Genomic DNA, 17,315 nt, shown 5'->3' on the forward strand with positions numbered 1-17,315 from the left:
TAGGATCTCACCGAACATAATTCAACATACGTTCAATCTGTTCAGGATAGATATCACAGAGAAGTTTGACTGCCACCTCTCCAGTGTAACTGTTGTGGGAACAGCCAGTTCGACATGAACTAGTCATCTTCGGTGTCCTATTATCGCTGTAGAAGCCTCCCTTCGGGACAGCTTTACCTTTGCTCTCTTCAATAGAGAATGAAGAAGGTCTGTTTCAAGTCCTTATTCTTTTTTCTCTCTTAAAATGAAGAAGAATTAGGCTGGCACTCAATTAACAGGAGCCTCCAAATAGACTTGTATATTTGCACGTGTCTGTTATCATTTGCACTGTCCGAGTAATAGGCGCATACCTGTAAGTTAGTATCCTAATTCATAAAGCATTCAACTACTAGTTGTTCACCCCGAATTGGAGTAAATGTTGGAAGACTTCTCCTGCCCTGACAGTGCCACTTTGAGGGTAAGAGAAGAGTTTATTACCTTAACCAACCTCCGCATTGTCAAGAAGCGGTTCGGGCAGGTGGTACTTACCTGTGTTTTACATAGCTAGAGATTCAGCCTTCATTGCAAGCACAGACCTTTTTGCTGAATAGCAATGAAATAGCTGAAGTTCTCTTTCAGACCTCTGTAAATTTCAAGGATTAGAATCATCCTCTCTGGTTGGCATCATTGACGGGACTTTCTCTGTCAGAAACACGAAAGTTAACTTCTTTCCGATTCAACTGTGAAAGATGTGCGTACACACTCTCTCTAGTCTTTGACATAAGTAGTATTGTTTCTCCTCAGTTGAAATTCTCTGGACGGCGTTTGTCTCTTGTTTGGGACATGTGAGCCCTTGCGAGTCATCAGACCGAGTTTTTGTTTTTCAAGACTGCATCCCGTCTCTCGTTAGCAGTGGCGAAGAGGATAGAGGTGTTACAGGGATCGTCTTCAACATCATCTTTTAAAAGGCAGGTTTTCATGTCACAACTCTGTCTCGGATGTCGAATCATTCAGCATCTGTTTTGACAGGTCAAATCCTTCATGATCCTCTAGCCTTGGACTTTGTATTTATTAATCCAGATCAATCATTGATGGGTTGCAGGACCTGTGGAGACTTGACACCCTTCATTGGATGTCAAATTTCCTTTCTCCATTACAGTCTTGCCAATGGAGAAGTGTCTAAGGACATGGCTTTCTTCTGGTCCTGCAAGATCGCAAGATTTGTTTCCGCAGATAGCTACGTCACCTGTACACTCTTCCCAAGAGTTCACAGTGACAGTGGCTTGTTCTTTTCATCACACTCCAAAGAATATTTTGGACTGAAAGATAGATGTAGTCCCATGAGGACCACATTGTCTTTCTTCCTTTTGATAGTTGTCCACAGGTCCATGGAACAAATTTTTCTTGGATCTGTTGTGGATACTCAACAAGTTGTTTGCTTACCCAGTTGCTTCAAGAGGACCAGTTGCATCTCTCGCCTATGGTGTGCAGCTCTAGGGGTAAGCAGGATGTGAGAGTGGCTGGTCTCTCCTCCCTCCCCCTCCTCGTCCTTCTACTTCTCTTCCTTCGGGTTGAGAATAGGACTCAAACTTACACTGGCTGGTTGGGCGTTTGATGCAGTAAGCTTAGACATCACGTTTCCTTTTTACTTTTCTTATCAGAATCTAGAAGCAATCCTGCTCCTTCCTCTAGCAACGGGAGGAAGGAGATGCTGACAACTCTGTATTCTTCACTGCCTCTTTCATATGAGTTACGATTCCTCGCTCTTTTCAAAAAGGTCCGGAGGTCTGAACTTTTGATCTTGCAGTTCTTATACTCCAGTCAATGCGTCAGAGACAGGGCACTCTTCCTCGCTCTTTCGACCAGGAGGAATTGCCCAGGTGTGCTGAACTTCAGTCATTTCTAGAGACTTGCTCAGATTCCTCCCTTCAAACAGTGAGTCTTCCTACTGTAAAAGACCAAATGTTTGTATATTGTGTCAGAACAAAACAAATAGCAGTTTTTAAAATTAATTGTATTTTTTCTAGCTGTACAAACCTGAGGTCCTTTTCATTAATTGCCCACCTCATGCCACCCCTCAATCTGAAACATGGTCTGAAAGGCAAAGTGGAATGTTTATGTCCAGGCAGGCGGGTCTCCCCGCTTACCGGAAGGTTGTTACAGTAATACCTTGAGATATGAGTTTAATTTGTTCTGTAACCGAGCTCGTAAGTCAATTTACTCGTATGTCAAAACAAATTTCTCCTATTTCTAAAAATACTGAGATTTAATCCATTCCAGCCCTATGAAACATCCCCAAACCATCCTAAATTATGAAAAAAAGACATGTTTTTAATTAAGAAACACACATGTATACTTTACCAATGCATAACAAAATATATGAAATAAAAGAAAAGGTGTTATTTAGTAGTACTGTATTTGAATTTTGGCCTAGCCTAACTCCTTTCTTTCTCTATAAAATGAATAATCTACCCACCTGTACGCTTTCTCCAACTCCAGTACACTCCAGAAATCACCTTAAAACACCAGCACACAAGACTTACGACCCAAAAAAAACAACTCCTACCAGACAGAGAGCTCTCCCCTACCAACACACACCAACCACGTGCTTTCTACTCCCGTGTTATGTTTACATCCTGCCGACGCCGCCGCCATCTTGTCTATGACGTCACAGCCTATGACTGCACAACACAACTTAAATACATCAACAGACACCTTCTAGAATCTACCACATGTTGTCTATATATAGGACACCCACCATATTTCAACAATGCATAAAATACCCATACAATTTAACAATATACAATATATAATCACACTTATCTATACCCATAACAATTATACAATATATAATCACACTTATCTCTTTCTCCCTCCCCTCCGACTGTTTCCTAACCTAGTATTCCCCTCTTAATTTCCTTCGTCCTCCAACTCTTTACCCTCTACATAATTTCTAATACATTCCCCTGAAACTCCTGCTTTAGTTAATACATCAGCCACTTGCTCCTTTCCTTTTATCCATCTCACCTCCTTTATTTCCCCGGATTCAATGGTTTCCCTTATTGCAGCAATATCTATTTTTCAATCTCTTGATACTTACACCAAGTGGGCTCGATTTGATGGCGGTCATTAGTGTTTAACATCAGTGTTAACCAAGGCTTCTAAATTTCTCCCTCCTACTACCTCTTCCCACAAATGCTTGAAAATATATCAATCCTTCTACAGCTTCCCCAACACTCAGGGCTTCAGCCTCAATGGTGGATTTTGCCACTCTCCTGGATTTCCTAGACTTCCACCATATGGGACGTTCTCCTCTTCCCATCTGTCAAAGAAATAATATAACCCAGTTGAGTATGCCATCTTCTATGTTTCCAATGAAGCGTCTGCATAGGCTTCCCAATAAACCCTTTCTTCTTCCCTCTCACTTATTGTAACTTCGCCCATCATGCTCTTAGTTTTTCTCACAATTTTAATAAGTTTCTTCATATCCTGAGTTGTTCCTTCTTTAAATGCTTTACTTAATTCGCTAATATCATATGATATTTCTGGCATCGTGTGTAGTGATACCCAAGTTCAGAGCTGTCCTACCACTGATCTGTACTCTGTTAACTCTTTTTGTTCTAGCACTCTATTACCCGTATATCTCTAGCCTCTGGTTCTCTTATGGAATTTATATACTGCCACTGATTAAGGGAAAATCTATTCTCCTTCTGCTCTATTACTACTCCTATATACTTGAACCTTTTACTCTCTTGTTCTCCTACTTGCAATTTCCCTTTCAATCTCCCAATCGTTTCCTTTAAGAATCCTTCAGTTCCTCCGTAGCAAAAATCTCTACGTGTGTACACAAATGCCTTCCAATTTATTGTTCTTTTTCCAAAAGAATATATTAGGTTCTAGTCTACTTCTCTCACCTTGAAGCTCCTTGCACTACTTTCACCACTTTACCAATACCATGGCTTTTGCTGCATTCCTTGAGCCCATAGACTGTTTTCTTCAAACTTCCCAATAATCCCCTCCACCATCTTCCCTTGGTGGCTTCAAGTACCACTTCTCTTTGTATCTCGTCACCTTGTAAATATGCAGTTTGACATCCAATGTATAACAATTCCAATTTTTCACCTTTATTATGGTTAGACAGAATTTTAAAATTTCAGCATTGCATGTGGGAGCATCCTTTTCCCACTCAGCCATTTCTTCTTCAAACCCTCTAGCTACCAATCTTGCTTTACATCTCCTTTCCCCCCCTTTTATCTTTTCAGTTACTATCCATCTTGTAGATATAGCTTTTTGTCCAACATCATTTACCTCCTCATATACCTGGTTATCTCTCCAACTTAGAAGTTCTTTTTCTTTAGCTTCCATTATGCTTCTATTTTCAAATCCCAGCAACACCTCCTCTTCATCTTCAATTTTTTCTACCTGACTATAATCCCTCAAGTTAACCCACCCTTTGTCACTGACTGTGAGTCTCGTATATTGTACGAATCAGCCCATGCTTGGCTTGATCTTTTTCCTGCAAGACCTAAAATAGTCCATTCTTCTACTTGTCCTGTATCATTGTTTATAGCCCTAACTCTATTTCCCTTTTTGAATTTTGGTATCTCTTCCATTAACTCGCTTTCTATTGACCCACTTTGCCCGTTATCTTCCACTGTTTCCTCTATCACCTCTCTTTCTATAGTCTCTTCTGTGTCTGCATTCCTTCTCTCACCCATTATCTCCTCTCCTTCCAGCCAATCTACTTTCCCTTCATTTGGGCCATCTGACCTACCTTTCACCCCATGGGATTTATCTATTCTAGCCGATATCTCTTCTGTATCTGGTGATCGTCGTTGAATCCTTGTCACATGTATCCTAGCTACTTCTCTTAAAGAATCCCCCATGTTTGACTATTATTGTTTTCCCCGATACTCCCACTTATTTTCCTGAGCAGGTCCTCTCCATCATTTTCATTTTCCCTCTTTATAGAATACCTCATCTCCTACCACTGCTTCTTCAAATTTATGTTCTCTGATGTTTTTGTAGCGCTATTCTTATTTTATTACAGGACTCATTTTTATAAATGCTTCTCTGGCCTGCATTGCATCAGTGTGTCCCTTACCATACCCTCTTTCCATCCCTTTTTCTCTGCTTGCAGGACTAGAACTTTCTTCTCCTATTAGGTTAGCAGTGAAGGGTTTTTTCCAAATACTAATTGGTTGGGAGAGAAACCTCCATTATTCATTAAACAGTTCCTAGCACTCACTACCCATTTCAAAGCTAGGGACCAATCTACTTCCTCTTCCTCCATCATCTTCCTTACACTTCCCTTGATCATGCCTACGGTCTTTTCACATAATCCGTTGCTCCACGGAGATTCTGATGCTGCTGGATAATACTTTAATATTCCATTTTTCTGCCATCCTCCTTACTTTTTCATTTTGAAATTCTCCCCCATTATCTGACAATATTTTGGAGGGTGCTCCAAATATAGCAAACCAGCACTCAAAAAGTATCTTTATTATAGTTTCTGGTTTCTTATCTTTTATCCAACAGGCCTGACAATATCTCGTTGCCATATCCACTATTACCAAGAACTTTCTCTCTTCTATCTCTCCCACATCCATCGCTCCGACTTTCATTGAACGTTTTACTCCAAGAAAAGCCTACTACCGGTTTGGCGGGGTTTCTTTTGTATTTTTTTACAAACCTCACAATTTTTTAATCAGTTTCCGTTAGTAACTTTCTTATTTCCTCTTTTTCTTTTTCGATTAACCCATTACTCCATTGTGCTTCCTCTGTTAGCTTCCATATTTTATCTCCACTTCCATGACCAAACTGTAAATGTAATTTCTTCATTGTGTTCTTAATTTCCCTCGGATTCTTTCCCTTCCAACCCTCCAGTAATAATTCTTCTACCTTCCTCCTCCTTATAGCACTCTTAAATGACCCTGTTCGTCTTCTCTTAACTCTACTTTCATTCCCCCTAATACTTCTACTATGACACAATTTTCTTCAAATTTAGGGTCATACACCCATTTTACTCATGGTTTGCTTACCTATCAGCCAGGGTATAATCACCTTGCAGAATTTCCGTCTTCAAATAAAACTTTCTGTTTTTTAGTATCACAGTATTTCTATTATTCCTCTGGACTTATAAGATGTCTCACCAAAATTAAACACTTTATTAGACTCTGTCCTAGTGGTCCTCATTCTCCTCAACTCTTCCTGACTCAAATCCATGACAATACGTGCTAGTCACAATTCCCCGCAAACTGTGATTTACACCCTGTGTCCAAAATTGCATCAACCACCTCCCATGATGCTTCCACTATTTTATTAACTTCTCCTACATAAACCTCTTCTTCTTCTGTCCCATTTTCTGTTTTTACCTTATTTTCTTCTAGTCTTGTTTCAGTTTTTCTTCCTATTATGAAAATTCTGAGGACAATCCCTAAATAGCCCCAATGCCATTCTGAGCTGCATATTGCACATACTGTTACCTTCCCTTCTTTGTTTATAGGATTTCTACCACCCCTTCCTCGGTTCCATCTTCCCCGATATCTTTGGTTTCCCTCCCTCTCCCAGAACTGGCATTGCCTTCTGACGAACCCCACCATTCCCGTTCCTCTTTAGTCCCTCAATCCCTCAATAGTCTTTTCATTGTTTGCGACACTGTTCCGTACTCTAGCTTTCTTGCCCACAAGCCGATAATACCATTTGTTTTTGATTTTCCGTTGAGATTTGCTTGCTCTATTACATGATACCCCTTGACTTCGCCTTCAAGCGCGCCTTTTCCCCATTGCTCTTTCACACTCAGATGCTGCCTTCTCGTATCTAATTAAATAGTCCGCCATATTTTCACTAGATTCTCTTTTATTAGAAGGTATCTTTTTATTCTACCGTAATTCTCCATTAACCGAGTCTTTTAGATAGGCTTTATCTAGTTTCTCTAGGATTAACTTTGGACCCTCTGTACCAGTAAGTTTATCTTTAATCTAATGCTTCCACTAGCTCTCGGGCTTTCCCTTTTAAGCTCATTCTCATTTCTATCGCCGGGTATTTTGTATCTTCTCCATACAACAATAAGCCAATCTTCGGCTTGACCTTTCCATACTTTGTAATTATTCTTGTATCCGCTAAAACCTAGGACATTCCCTTCTCCATCTAGTAGTCTCCCTTTGTTCACTGTCGGATCCAGGCATCTTTGATCAAACCACGCTCTGCTACCAGTTTGAATTTTGGCCTAGCCTAACTCCTTTCTTTCTCTATAAAAATGAATAATCTACCCACCTGTACGCTTTCTCCAACTCCAGTACACTCCAGAAATCACCTTAAAACACCAGCACCACAAGACTTACGACCCAAAAAACAACTCCTACCAGACAGAGAGCTCTCCCCTACCAACCACACACCACCAACACGTGCTTTCTACTCCCCCGTGTTATTGTTTACATCCTGCCGACGCCGCCGCCATCTTGTCTATGACGTCACAGCCTATGACGTCACAACACAACTTAAATACATCAACAGACACCTTCTAGAATCTACCACATGTTGTCTATATATAGGACACCCACCATATTTCAACAATGCATAAAATACCCATAACAATTATACAATATATAATCACACTTATCTATACCCATAACAATTATACAATATATAATCACTGTATTCTTACCTGGGAGACAGACGAGTGCGGCTAACAAGAGGTGAATGGCGGAGGAGGAGGAAGGGAGGAAGTGATACAAGCACTGGAGACATGTAAAGTAAAACAGCACTCTCTTAACACAATTTAAACGAAAATTGCATTTTCGTTACTTTAAATAAAACTAAAACTGCACTTTCCTTACTTGAAATGAAACCAAAAAAATTCATAGTAAAAAAGAAATGCACTTTCTTCAAGTTGGCGTAAATAATATGCACCTTTTCACATGTTACAGTCTCAGTCACTGTATCTTCTGCCAGCTCCTTCTCTTTCACCCACACCAGCAGAAGTTTCTCCATTTCTTCATGGATATTTGTCCTTAATTGGGACAGAATTGTAGTTCCTTTCACTGGTGTTGCACTTTTAATGGCATCCTTTTGTTTAAGGATGGTACAAATTGTAGATGTACTGTGGTCGTACAGCCTTGCCAGTTCAATCACTCGTACACCATTCTCATGTTTTTCTAATATTTCTTGCTTTACTTCTGTCAACATCATTCTCTTCTTCTCACCACTTTCCTTTATACTCACTTTCTTCGACACCATGTGGGCACACAAAAAGCGCGCCAGCATCAGCGCAAACAGCATCGCGTTCATTCTCACGTGTTACCCACAGAATCAAGTCGGATCTTGTGCACTGTACTCGTTTTTTGCATCATTTTTGCGGAATTCTGCTTGTATCTTGGACAAAAATATGGACTGAGTTGCAGCTCTTATCTCCAAAAATTCGTATGTTGGGCTGCTTGTATCTCAAGGTATTACTGTACTCCTAACCACCTTGTTCAAGAATTTAATGGCCGTATTCCAGCTACGCAAAAAGTAATTCCTATTGTGAAGGACCTTAAGTTTGTATGCCTTAAAAAACGGCTATATTTATGATCTTGGGAATCAGATTTTGAGAAAAATTTATTTTTCATAACTATACAAACCTTATGTCCTTTACACTAATTTCCCACCTCATGCCACCCCCAATCTGAAACATGGGCCAAAAGGCAAAGTGAAGTGTATATGTCCAGACAAGCAGGTCTCCCCACCTGTCTAACCAACTTGTTCAAGAATTTAACGGCTGTATTTCAGCTATGCCGAAAGTAATTCCTATTTAAAGGACCTCAGGTTTGTAAAGTTAGGAAAAATACATTTTACTTTAAAAAAAATTGTGATATTTATGATCTTGCTAATCAGATTTTGAGAAAATTTATCACAGGTAAGTAATGCTACCTAGGCTATTGCTATTTATGTTAGAATATGATTTTTTTTATAACTAAAGATCTGGTTAAATTATGATAGCACCTCAACTTACAAGATGCTTTGGGGGTCTTCTTGCCTTTCTGATAAGTAACACAGTCTTTTGAGCAACAAAGATCATATATTATAGTCTGCTCTTCAACATTTTATAGATATCATAAAGCTAACAGTAGTTCCACATAGTAGTTCTTACCCTAAACTATCCTGCTCTTTTCACATTCAATTTAAGAGATAGTGCTGAAAATGTATCACAATTAAAATGGTAGCATATAGAGGAAAAATAATCATTATACAGTAATTGATAAATAAGTTGAGTTGTTGCTGTAATGTGGTTTTGCTTGCTCCATAATAAATGTGTAGAGTAAAAAATATATATATATGACTAATAATGACAAGAAGTTTAAAATAATTTTCATATTGTTAAATGCAAGTTCTTTTTTTTAGATATCAGGAATAGTTCGCAACAAGGAGAGATTTGCAAAACGTCGCCAGAGACTTGTTGGTTCCAACGGGACTGTTCTGAAGGCCCTCGAATTGTTGACAGAGTGCTATATTCTCATCCAGGGAACAACCGTAGCTGCCATAGGACCCTATAATGGAGTAGCAAATGTAAGCCAAAAATTAAAAAAATAATTTTCTGCTGAGAGTGACCAGATTTGCTGAACAGCAGCACCATATGCAGTACATGTGCCTTGCTGTCAAATTTCTCAGTTCCATATACGTATTTAGATGCATTTCTCATAGATGTCTGTTTCCATGGGAAATAATTATGCACATACTTAACAGAGGCAAAAAAGAATTCTCATTATCTGATAATGCTACCACATACATTACTGACAAAGATACGAGAAGAAATTGAAGTCTTATCTGTACTGTAATTTAATGCAGATTGTGTTATAAACTAATTTTTCTTATTCTAGGTAATGGATGTTGTGAAAAAGACAATGAAAAATATACATCCCGTCTATCTGCTGAAATGCTTAATGATTAAGAGAGAGCTGGCAAAAAATCCTCAGCTGAGTGTAAGTACAAATACTGTTTTTAATTTACTGTATTTCAAAACTATGTATTTCTCTCCTCTTTTAGTCTGTCTTCAGGAGTCACCAGAGGTACTGAAGTTCATTGATTAAAAGGTTAATGGTATGAAACAGTAGCGTACAGAACCATATGTGGTGCATACTTGGGCCTTTTGTCATCTTGGTTACATTAGCTTCATGGTTGTGCCTCATTTGCTTGCACTACTAGTTTCACATCTTTACTAAGTTGTATTTGTTTTCGGAGGTGAAAACCCATACTTTTACCATAAACATTTTGAAATATAGGTTTCTTAAGTTGGACAGTCTGATTGTGGGCTGATGACTAGTATCATTTGGAAGAAGATGCTGTTACTTAATTTTGATATGACTTTCCTGGTAAAAGATAATTATTGTAATAAATTGTAACAGTAAATTGTCTTCACTAAATATGAATATGTTTTGTTTTATGGAGGTGGTTGTGGGAAACCCCTTATCACTACTAAACTATAGTGTATTTGGTGGAATACTTAATGTTTGTGATGTATGAGTTTCTAACTAAAGAAATATCTCAGTTTTTCCAATTTCAGTCAATCATCTTCCAGCCAGTCTCTCAAGGTTCTGTACAAGCAGTAGACATATTATGCTAGTACCAAGTGATACAAGGGATCCATCTAGTGTTGAAGATCTTGCCTGCTGTTAAAGTTAGCTTTTCAGTACTTTTTTCATGACTGGAACATAGACGAGTGGTGATTCAAGCACCTATAGAGTAAAAGATTTTATTATTATTAATTCTTACTTCAAATTATTAATAAGGTATAAGTTCACTTCAGTACCTGCCTGTCAATATTTTTAGATTATTTTCAGTGCAGCAGAAATATTTTTATGTACAAAGGACCAGATAGTCTCAAGGACAACCATTGTAAGAATCAGTCATAATTTTTCTCATTGGCTGCCTTTACTCCTTGTAACAGTCTGTTCAGCTTTTCAGCTTAGTTTGGTCATCAGTATTGTATTGTTAACATACCTAATGTTTTTGAAACTGAACACCCACATTTTTTGCTGTTAAAGATGAAATAAAATGGACATTGCATAGCCTAGTCTCATCGATGATCTTCCAACTCACTATTCAATCTGCTTTTCATTAATTTCAACTGCAGCTTTTCATTCCAATACAAGTTTTCAAAGAGACAAGAGACAAATGAATTTTGTTGGACATATAATAAGAAGTGAGAAGATAGAGCATTTGTGCCTTACTGGAAGGATAGAGGGTAGGAGAGCGAGAGGTAGACAGAGTAAAATACTTGGAGAGCTTTGTGGGAGACTTGGATGGAGATTATACTGTAAATCAACTAATACAAGTGGCTAGAGATCAAGAGAGGTGGAGGCAAATGACCGCCAATTCCAAGACACAGCACTTTGATAGATAGACTAAGTTTTCTGTCCAGTTATTTCTAGTATACTTACTAGTGCATGATCACTGTTAAAAGCCATTACATAATCTGTAAAACACTTAAATTTTAAGTTTTCTAGTTCTTTGACAGTATTTTCAATAAAAAAAATGTAACTTCTTGTCCGCTTTGCTTTCACAAACCCAATCATATCATCTCATGGGTGAGACTAAGCGTTTCTCCTCAAGGCTTGCCATGGATTGGGGTGAGGACATCTGGTACCTGTTTCACATGCAGTGGTCGTTTCTCCATCACCTATTGTGAAATCCCTATGAGAGTCACAATAGGTCCGTGTCATCATTCTGGGCTGCTGCAATCTCGGGATATGATATCCTGATATTGTCAGCATTAATGGTATTTCTGGAAAGGGCATCTACGACATTGTTGGAGGAACCTTTCAGATACCTGATGGTGCAGAAAAAATCAGAGATTGCCTATAGTTGTTGGGCCGACCAGCAATCTCCTCCATTTTTTTTTCTTTGGTGAAGGCATGGACCAAGAGCTGATGGCACGGTCGACTGCCAGCAGTTCTCTGTCCAACATAGAGTATTTCTATTCTGCTGGAGATAGCTTCTTTGCTGAAGAATGCTAATGGGCGACAGCCATCATCTGTATCATGCTCGAGGACCGTGCATATCACTGAGTTAATTGCATCTGTGGCCAGTGTAAGGGACCTATGGGGGAGGGAAAATATTAGTGTTGCAGCTGAACCAAGGGATTTTTTTGGCTACTTGAAAAGCCATGTCTTGATTATAAGTCTATTGATTTGAGTTTTCCTTTTAAACATTTGTACAAAGAGGATATGATTTTAGCCAGGTTGGGTATAAAACAATGGTAATAATAATTGATCATGCCACCAGACTCTTGAATTCAAGTGATTTAATGTTTCTTGGCCTTGGGAACTCTGTAACGGCTTGGACCTACTGTGTTTTTTTGCCCACACACATTTATCTTGTTAAGACTACTAGTCCATTTTCTTTGTTTCTTGAGGACTTGTTTTATGTCCTTAATGTGGTGTTTATAGTTGGGGCTGAAGATAAGAATGTCGTTGACATAAATGATGAAGCAGGGTAATTCTCTCTGAGGATGTTGTTCATAAGCCATTGATAAGTACTGCAGCGTTTTGAAGGCCAAAACAGCTGTAATTAAAAGTACAGGCAGTCACCGGTTATTGGCAGACTTGGTTAATGGCGATCTGGTTTTATGGTGGTAATAGGCCAAGTTTCGGTTATCGGCGCCATAAGGTGCCGATAATAGAGTTATGGTGCCATAACATATCTAACCACTATAAATCGCTGAGTTTCAGTTAATGGCAGTTTTCCCTTATCAGCACCTTGCCAAGAACAGAACCCCCGCCAATAACTGGGGACTGCCTGTATACATCTCAAAGGGAGTGAAGATTGCTGTTCTTTCTATGCCTCCTTTGCCACCAGGATTTAGTAGTATCTCTTCAGAAGATAAATTTTTTTAAATATTTTTGCTCCTTTGAGCTGATTAGCTTTGTCTGTGATATTTGGTGGGGTACCTGTCTGGTATTGTTTTAACCTTAAGGTATTGGTAATCACTGCTGGGCCACCATGTACTGTACTGTCTGCTTTAGGTACCATGTGGAGGGGAAATACCCATGGGATAGAGGCTTTCTGGCAGATTCCTGCCTGTTCCATATCGTGGATTATTTGTTTTGCATGAGTTAGTTGTCTGGAGCCAGTCGTCTGAAGGGTACATGTACTGGGGCCATTGGTGACGATATGATGTTTGATGTAGTGTTTTGTAGGAGTGTGGAGTTTGTTGTTGTCCTTGGAGTGATGCAGGCTAAAAGGGCATCTCTGAATAAGCTGTTGTCTGGATACATCTACCAGCATGTCGTATGCCTTCAGGAAGTCTGCTCTGAGTAGTGCAACTGTGACGTCTGCTGTGATGAATGGTACTTTCATACTTCTGGTTCCATAAATTATTAGCGGGGTGGTGTTGGTGGTAGACACATGGAGTGGTGGGGGGCCGGTTTTAGCTGTTCTTTTCGGGTTAGCTGGGACGAATGACTTGCATGTGTCCATTTTGATGAGGAATTGTGTTTCAGACATCTCATCGGTGATATAGAAACATGTAAAGTGTTTTTGCCTTTTCCTGAAGAGCGAAAGGCAGACTTGTTCCCCCTTATGAGGCAACCAGTCTAGCTGTCATTGATGGTTAGTTTGGCTGCTGTGGCCATACTGATGTTTTTTTAAAGCATACAACCTTGTTTACATTTTCGAGCCTCGCTCCCTTGGTTGTAGTTCTTATTTTGATCCTCTGTTTATGTCGCATGTCGGGCTTTATTTTCTGATTTGGCAGTGGTTTGTTTTCCCTCTTGTAGTTTTGGGAGCTGCAGGGAAATCTGGATCATTGTCTGTCTCTTTGTCACTTTGAGGCTGTTTGTGTGGTGGCTCCCGTTACAGGTGGTTGAGTAGGCTCTGATGATGTTTGGGCCAGATGAACCCCTTTTACCATTTTGAGAAATTTCTTGAGGGGCATGGTGGATGCGTTGGGAATTGCAGACATTTTTATGTGGCAACTTTGTCAGGAGGAGTTTACGCACACAAAGTCCAGCATCGTCTCTGGTTTGCTGTCTGTTACAGGGATTGTTACTAGCCGTTACCATTCCTACATTATCTACAAATTTTCTAGCTTTGAGGGCTGGGGGCATGCTGAAGGATGACTTTTGTTGTGCCTTCAAAGTCTTGTATGTAACGGTGGTGTCTGGCTTGGATACCTACTGCTATTTGTTCGAAGACATTATTGGTTAGGAATTCGAGGACAGTGTTGGGCTTTTTATGATGATGATGCGATCTGTTTTGACCAAAGATTGTGTGTGCCCTAAAGAACCAGGCTTCAGGTTTGTGAAATGGGGCAGGCGGATGGATGCAGCTGCAGCGTTGTCATTGGGAGAGCTTGTGGGATCGATCATCTTTGTGGTCACCAGCTTAGGATGAACAGAATTGTAGTGTCAAACATTAGAACAAAAAGGGGATAATTTCATGATCAGTTGTGTTTTCTCACACCTGAAAAATACCTAATAATTCTTTGTCCAACACAAGAAGTTTTCTCATACATATGACTTGAGAGCTTGACATGTTTTACATTAGTGATTTATTTTTGTTTTACAAATAAAAGACTGTAATTCCTTAAAACACATGAAAGTTACTGATTCAGCCATCAGTCATAGATTTGTTTTCATTAGAAACCTGACGTTCTTAGGGAGGTCGTGTTAAGTTGTTTTGGATGATGAGTGCACTGAGGGTCTGCCGGATGGTATTACATTACTCTCAAGCTGACTTTTGAGACCTGACATGACATGCTGTCAACACGGGAATAGCCCTGTGTGTACAGCACTCCAAAATCTCCTTTCAACCTTCTAATTCTAAAGTGTCATGCATTTAGTTTCCCCTGTAGCAGCAGCCAGTTTAATTATGTTCTGTCTTTGCCTGCAAGCAAATTGGGCTAAGTAAAATGGGGTTTGTTTGTTAAGAGTGACCTAAACTTGATGCCATTGAAATTTGTCTAGTAGTATGGGATGCTAAAGCTGTATTTTTCAATTTACAGAAAGAGGACTGGAGCAGATTCTTGCCCAAGTTAACACACAGGAATGTCCAAAGTAAAAAGCCCAAGAATCTTGAGAAGAAGAAGCCTTACACTCCGTTCCCACCGGAACCAACTGAAAGAAAGTTCGACAAGTCACTTTCAGAGGGAAAATACTTTGTCTGCGAAGACCAGAAGGGCAAAGGGAAGAAGAGGAAGTTTGATGGCAAAGAGAAATATGAACCTGGAGCCAGGCGCAAGGAGAAAAGAGCCAAGCCATTTATCCCACCCGAAGAGCCAAAATATTTGGGTCAACATGCCAAGGGAAGTTCTGAAGTGGACATTGCTTCTCTGAAGAATAAAGTTAAAAAAGCAAAGAAACATCATCCTACGACAAATTATTAATGTGTTCCATTTATCTTTGAAAATATTTGTAATTTGGTAAAATATGTACTAAATCAATAGAAAATGTTTGTAATTTGATAAAAAATTTAATAAATCAATAAAAATTGTTGGAATCAGCCAGTGAAGGTCATTGACATACAAACCTTTTGTTAGAAAATATGAGTCAGTTGATTGTCTCAAAATAATGAAAGAATAATGTCAAGCTTATATTACTCAAAATAATGAAAGATTAATGTCAAGCTTATATTTCATTATAGTTTTATATTTCATTATAGTTACAAGATATATCTTACAGCTTACATAATCAATGCTGAAGATCAGTCTTCAGATTGCTGCTTAGTTTATCAAACTAATGCATGAGGGATTGTTCACCCACAAAAACCTATTCATCATTAGCATTGCTTATCTACAATTTATGAAGTGCAGCATTTTATCTTCACTTGTCCATAGTGTAAGGTTATTAGCATTGTAAGTTGTGAAATTTTTTTATGTCTACAACTTGCAAACAAGAAAAATAGGAATTGTGTTCCTACAAAGGACACAAGGCCACTCCACAAAATGACAAATTTTTAATTAATTTGTATTTTTCATAGCAAACAAACCTGAGGTCTTAACAGTAGGATATATTTGGCACCAGCTGGCAACCGATTAGAAACAACATAAAATTGTAAATGCAAGGAATCAGTGGCATCTGATACGTAGTTGAGGTAGAAGCGAGTCAGAGACTGTGCTTGAATCCAGTGACACGTCAGTTTTCCAACCCAGGATGAAACGGGGGGTGGCTAGAGGTGGGCAGTAGTGTTGAGACCTCAGGTTTGTTAGCTATGAAAAATACAAATTAGCTAAAGATTTGTAATTTGTTCATACACAGAACAAACCTAATTACAAGTCTTAACAGTAGGATAGACACACTTGGAGGGAGGTGTGAGGCCTGAACCGATTGGAGGTTCGGCACACCCGATCATTCTTAGAAATGATAATTCTAAAGAAGAGGACCATCAATCCTGAGATGTTAGATATACAGTTCTAAAACACAGTCCACTGGGTTTAAATACAATGTTTAAGTTTAGATTCACTACATACATGAAAGTCAATACAATGAAACAAGTCCAGATTCACTGCATACATGAAAGTCAAAAAGAACTATACAGTAGTGCCTCAAGATACAAAATTAATCCGTTCCGAACCAGCCTTCGTAACCTGATTTTTTTGTATCTTTAACCACATTTTACATGTAAATTGCCTACAAATTTTACATTTAAATTGCCTAATTCGTTCCAAGCCCTACAAAAACACTCCAGTAAATTTTATAATAAAGCTAAATTGACCAATAAACAATGAAATACAACAATTTGGACCATTCAATACCTAATTTAAACTACATATACGTACTACTAATATGTACTACATACTTGTAAATAAAGGGTATATTAGTGTACATGGTACAAGAAATACTGTGCGTACATATGTTACATCATATATGTAGTAAAATGTGGAACCTTACCTTTCAAGTGAGGCGATCTCTGAAAGGGGTGACAGAGGAGGACAAATGGCAGAAAACATGAACACTTAACTTTATGAAACACATTAAAAAATGGAAGAAAACATTAACACTAAACTTTACGAAACACATTAACAAATGGCAGAAAACATTAACACTTAACATTACAAAAACTTAAAATTAAATTTCTTTTTTTGATTTTTACATTTTTTTTACTTTTTTATACTTTACGTTTTTTACAAAATTTCAATTTCATCACCACTTTCAACTTGGATCTTCCTGTTTGCTTACTCCTACTAAAGGCCTCTTTAAAAAATAACTATCCAAGGAAGATTGCTTCTACCTGCTTTTCACAATGTTCCTGAAACGACTCAGGCAAACGTCACTGAACTGCGCAGCATACGACCTGTGTAAGCCTTTTCGGGGTGTCTCTTTTCTACAAATGACTGCACTTTATAAAAAGCAGCTAGAGCA

At 38.7% G+C, this 17,315-nt stretch overlaps 1 protein-coding gene across 1 annotated transcript in view; it reads left to right on the top strand.

Moving 5' to 3' along the window:
* LOC135205544 (KRR1 small subunit processome component homolog) overlaps nucleotides 1-15,457 on the top strand; it is a 79,777-nt gene extending 64,320 nt beyond the window's left edge. The window contains exons 4-6 of the mRNA XM_064236303.1: nucleotides 9,361-9,525; nucleotides 9,837-9,938; nucleotides 14,960-15,457. Coding sequence (XP_064092373.1) covers nucleotides 9,361-9,525; nucleotides 9,837-9,938; nucleotides 14,960-15,340 — 648 coding nt within the window. The 3' untranslated portion in view covers nucleotides 15,341-15,457. The remainder of the gene's footprint in view (nucleotides 1-9,360; nucleotides 9,526-9,836; nucleotides 9,939-14,959) is intronic.
* The last annotated feature ends 1,858 nt before the right edge of the window (nucleotides 15,458-17,315 follow it).

Source organism: Macrobrachium nipponense, chromosome 24 (genome assembly GCF_015104395.2).
Source record: "Macrobrachium nipponense isolate FS-2020 chromosome 24, ASM1510439v2, whole genome shotgun sequence".
In the NCBI taxonomy this organism is placed as follows: Eukaryota; Metazoa; Arthropoda; class Malacostraca; order Decapoda; family Palaemonidae; genus Macrobrachium; species Macrobrachium nipponense.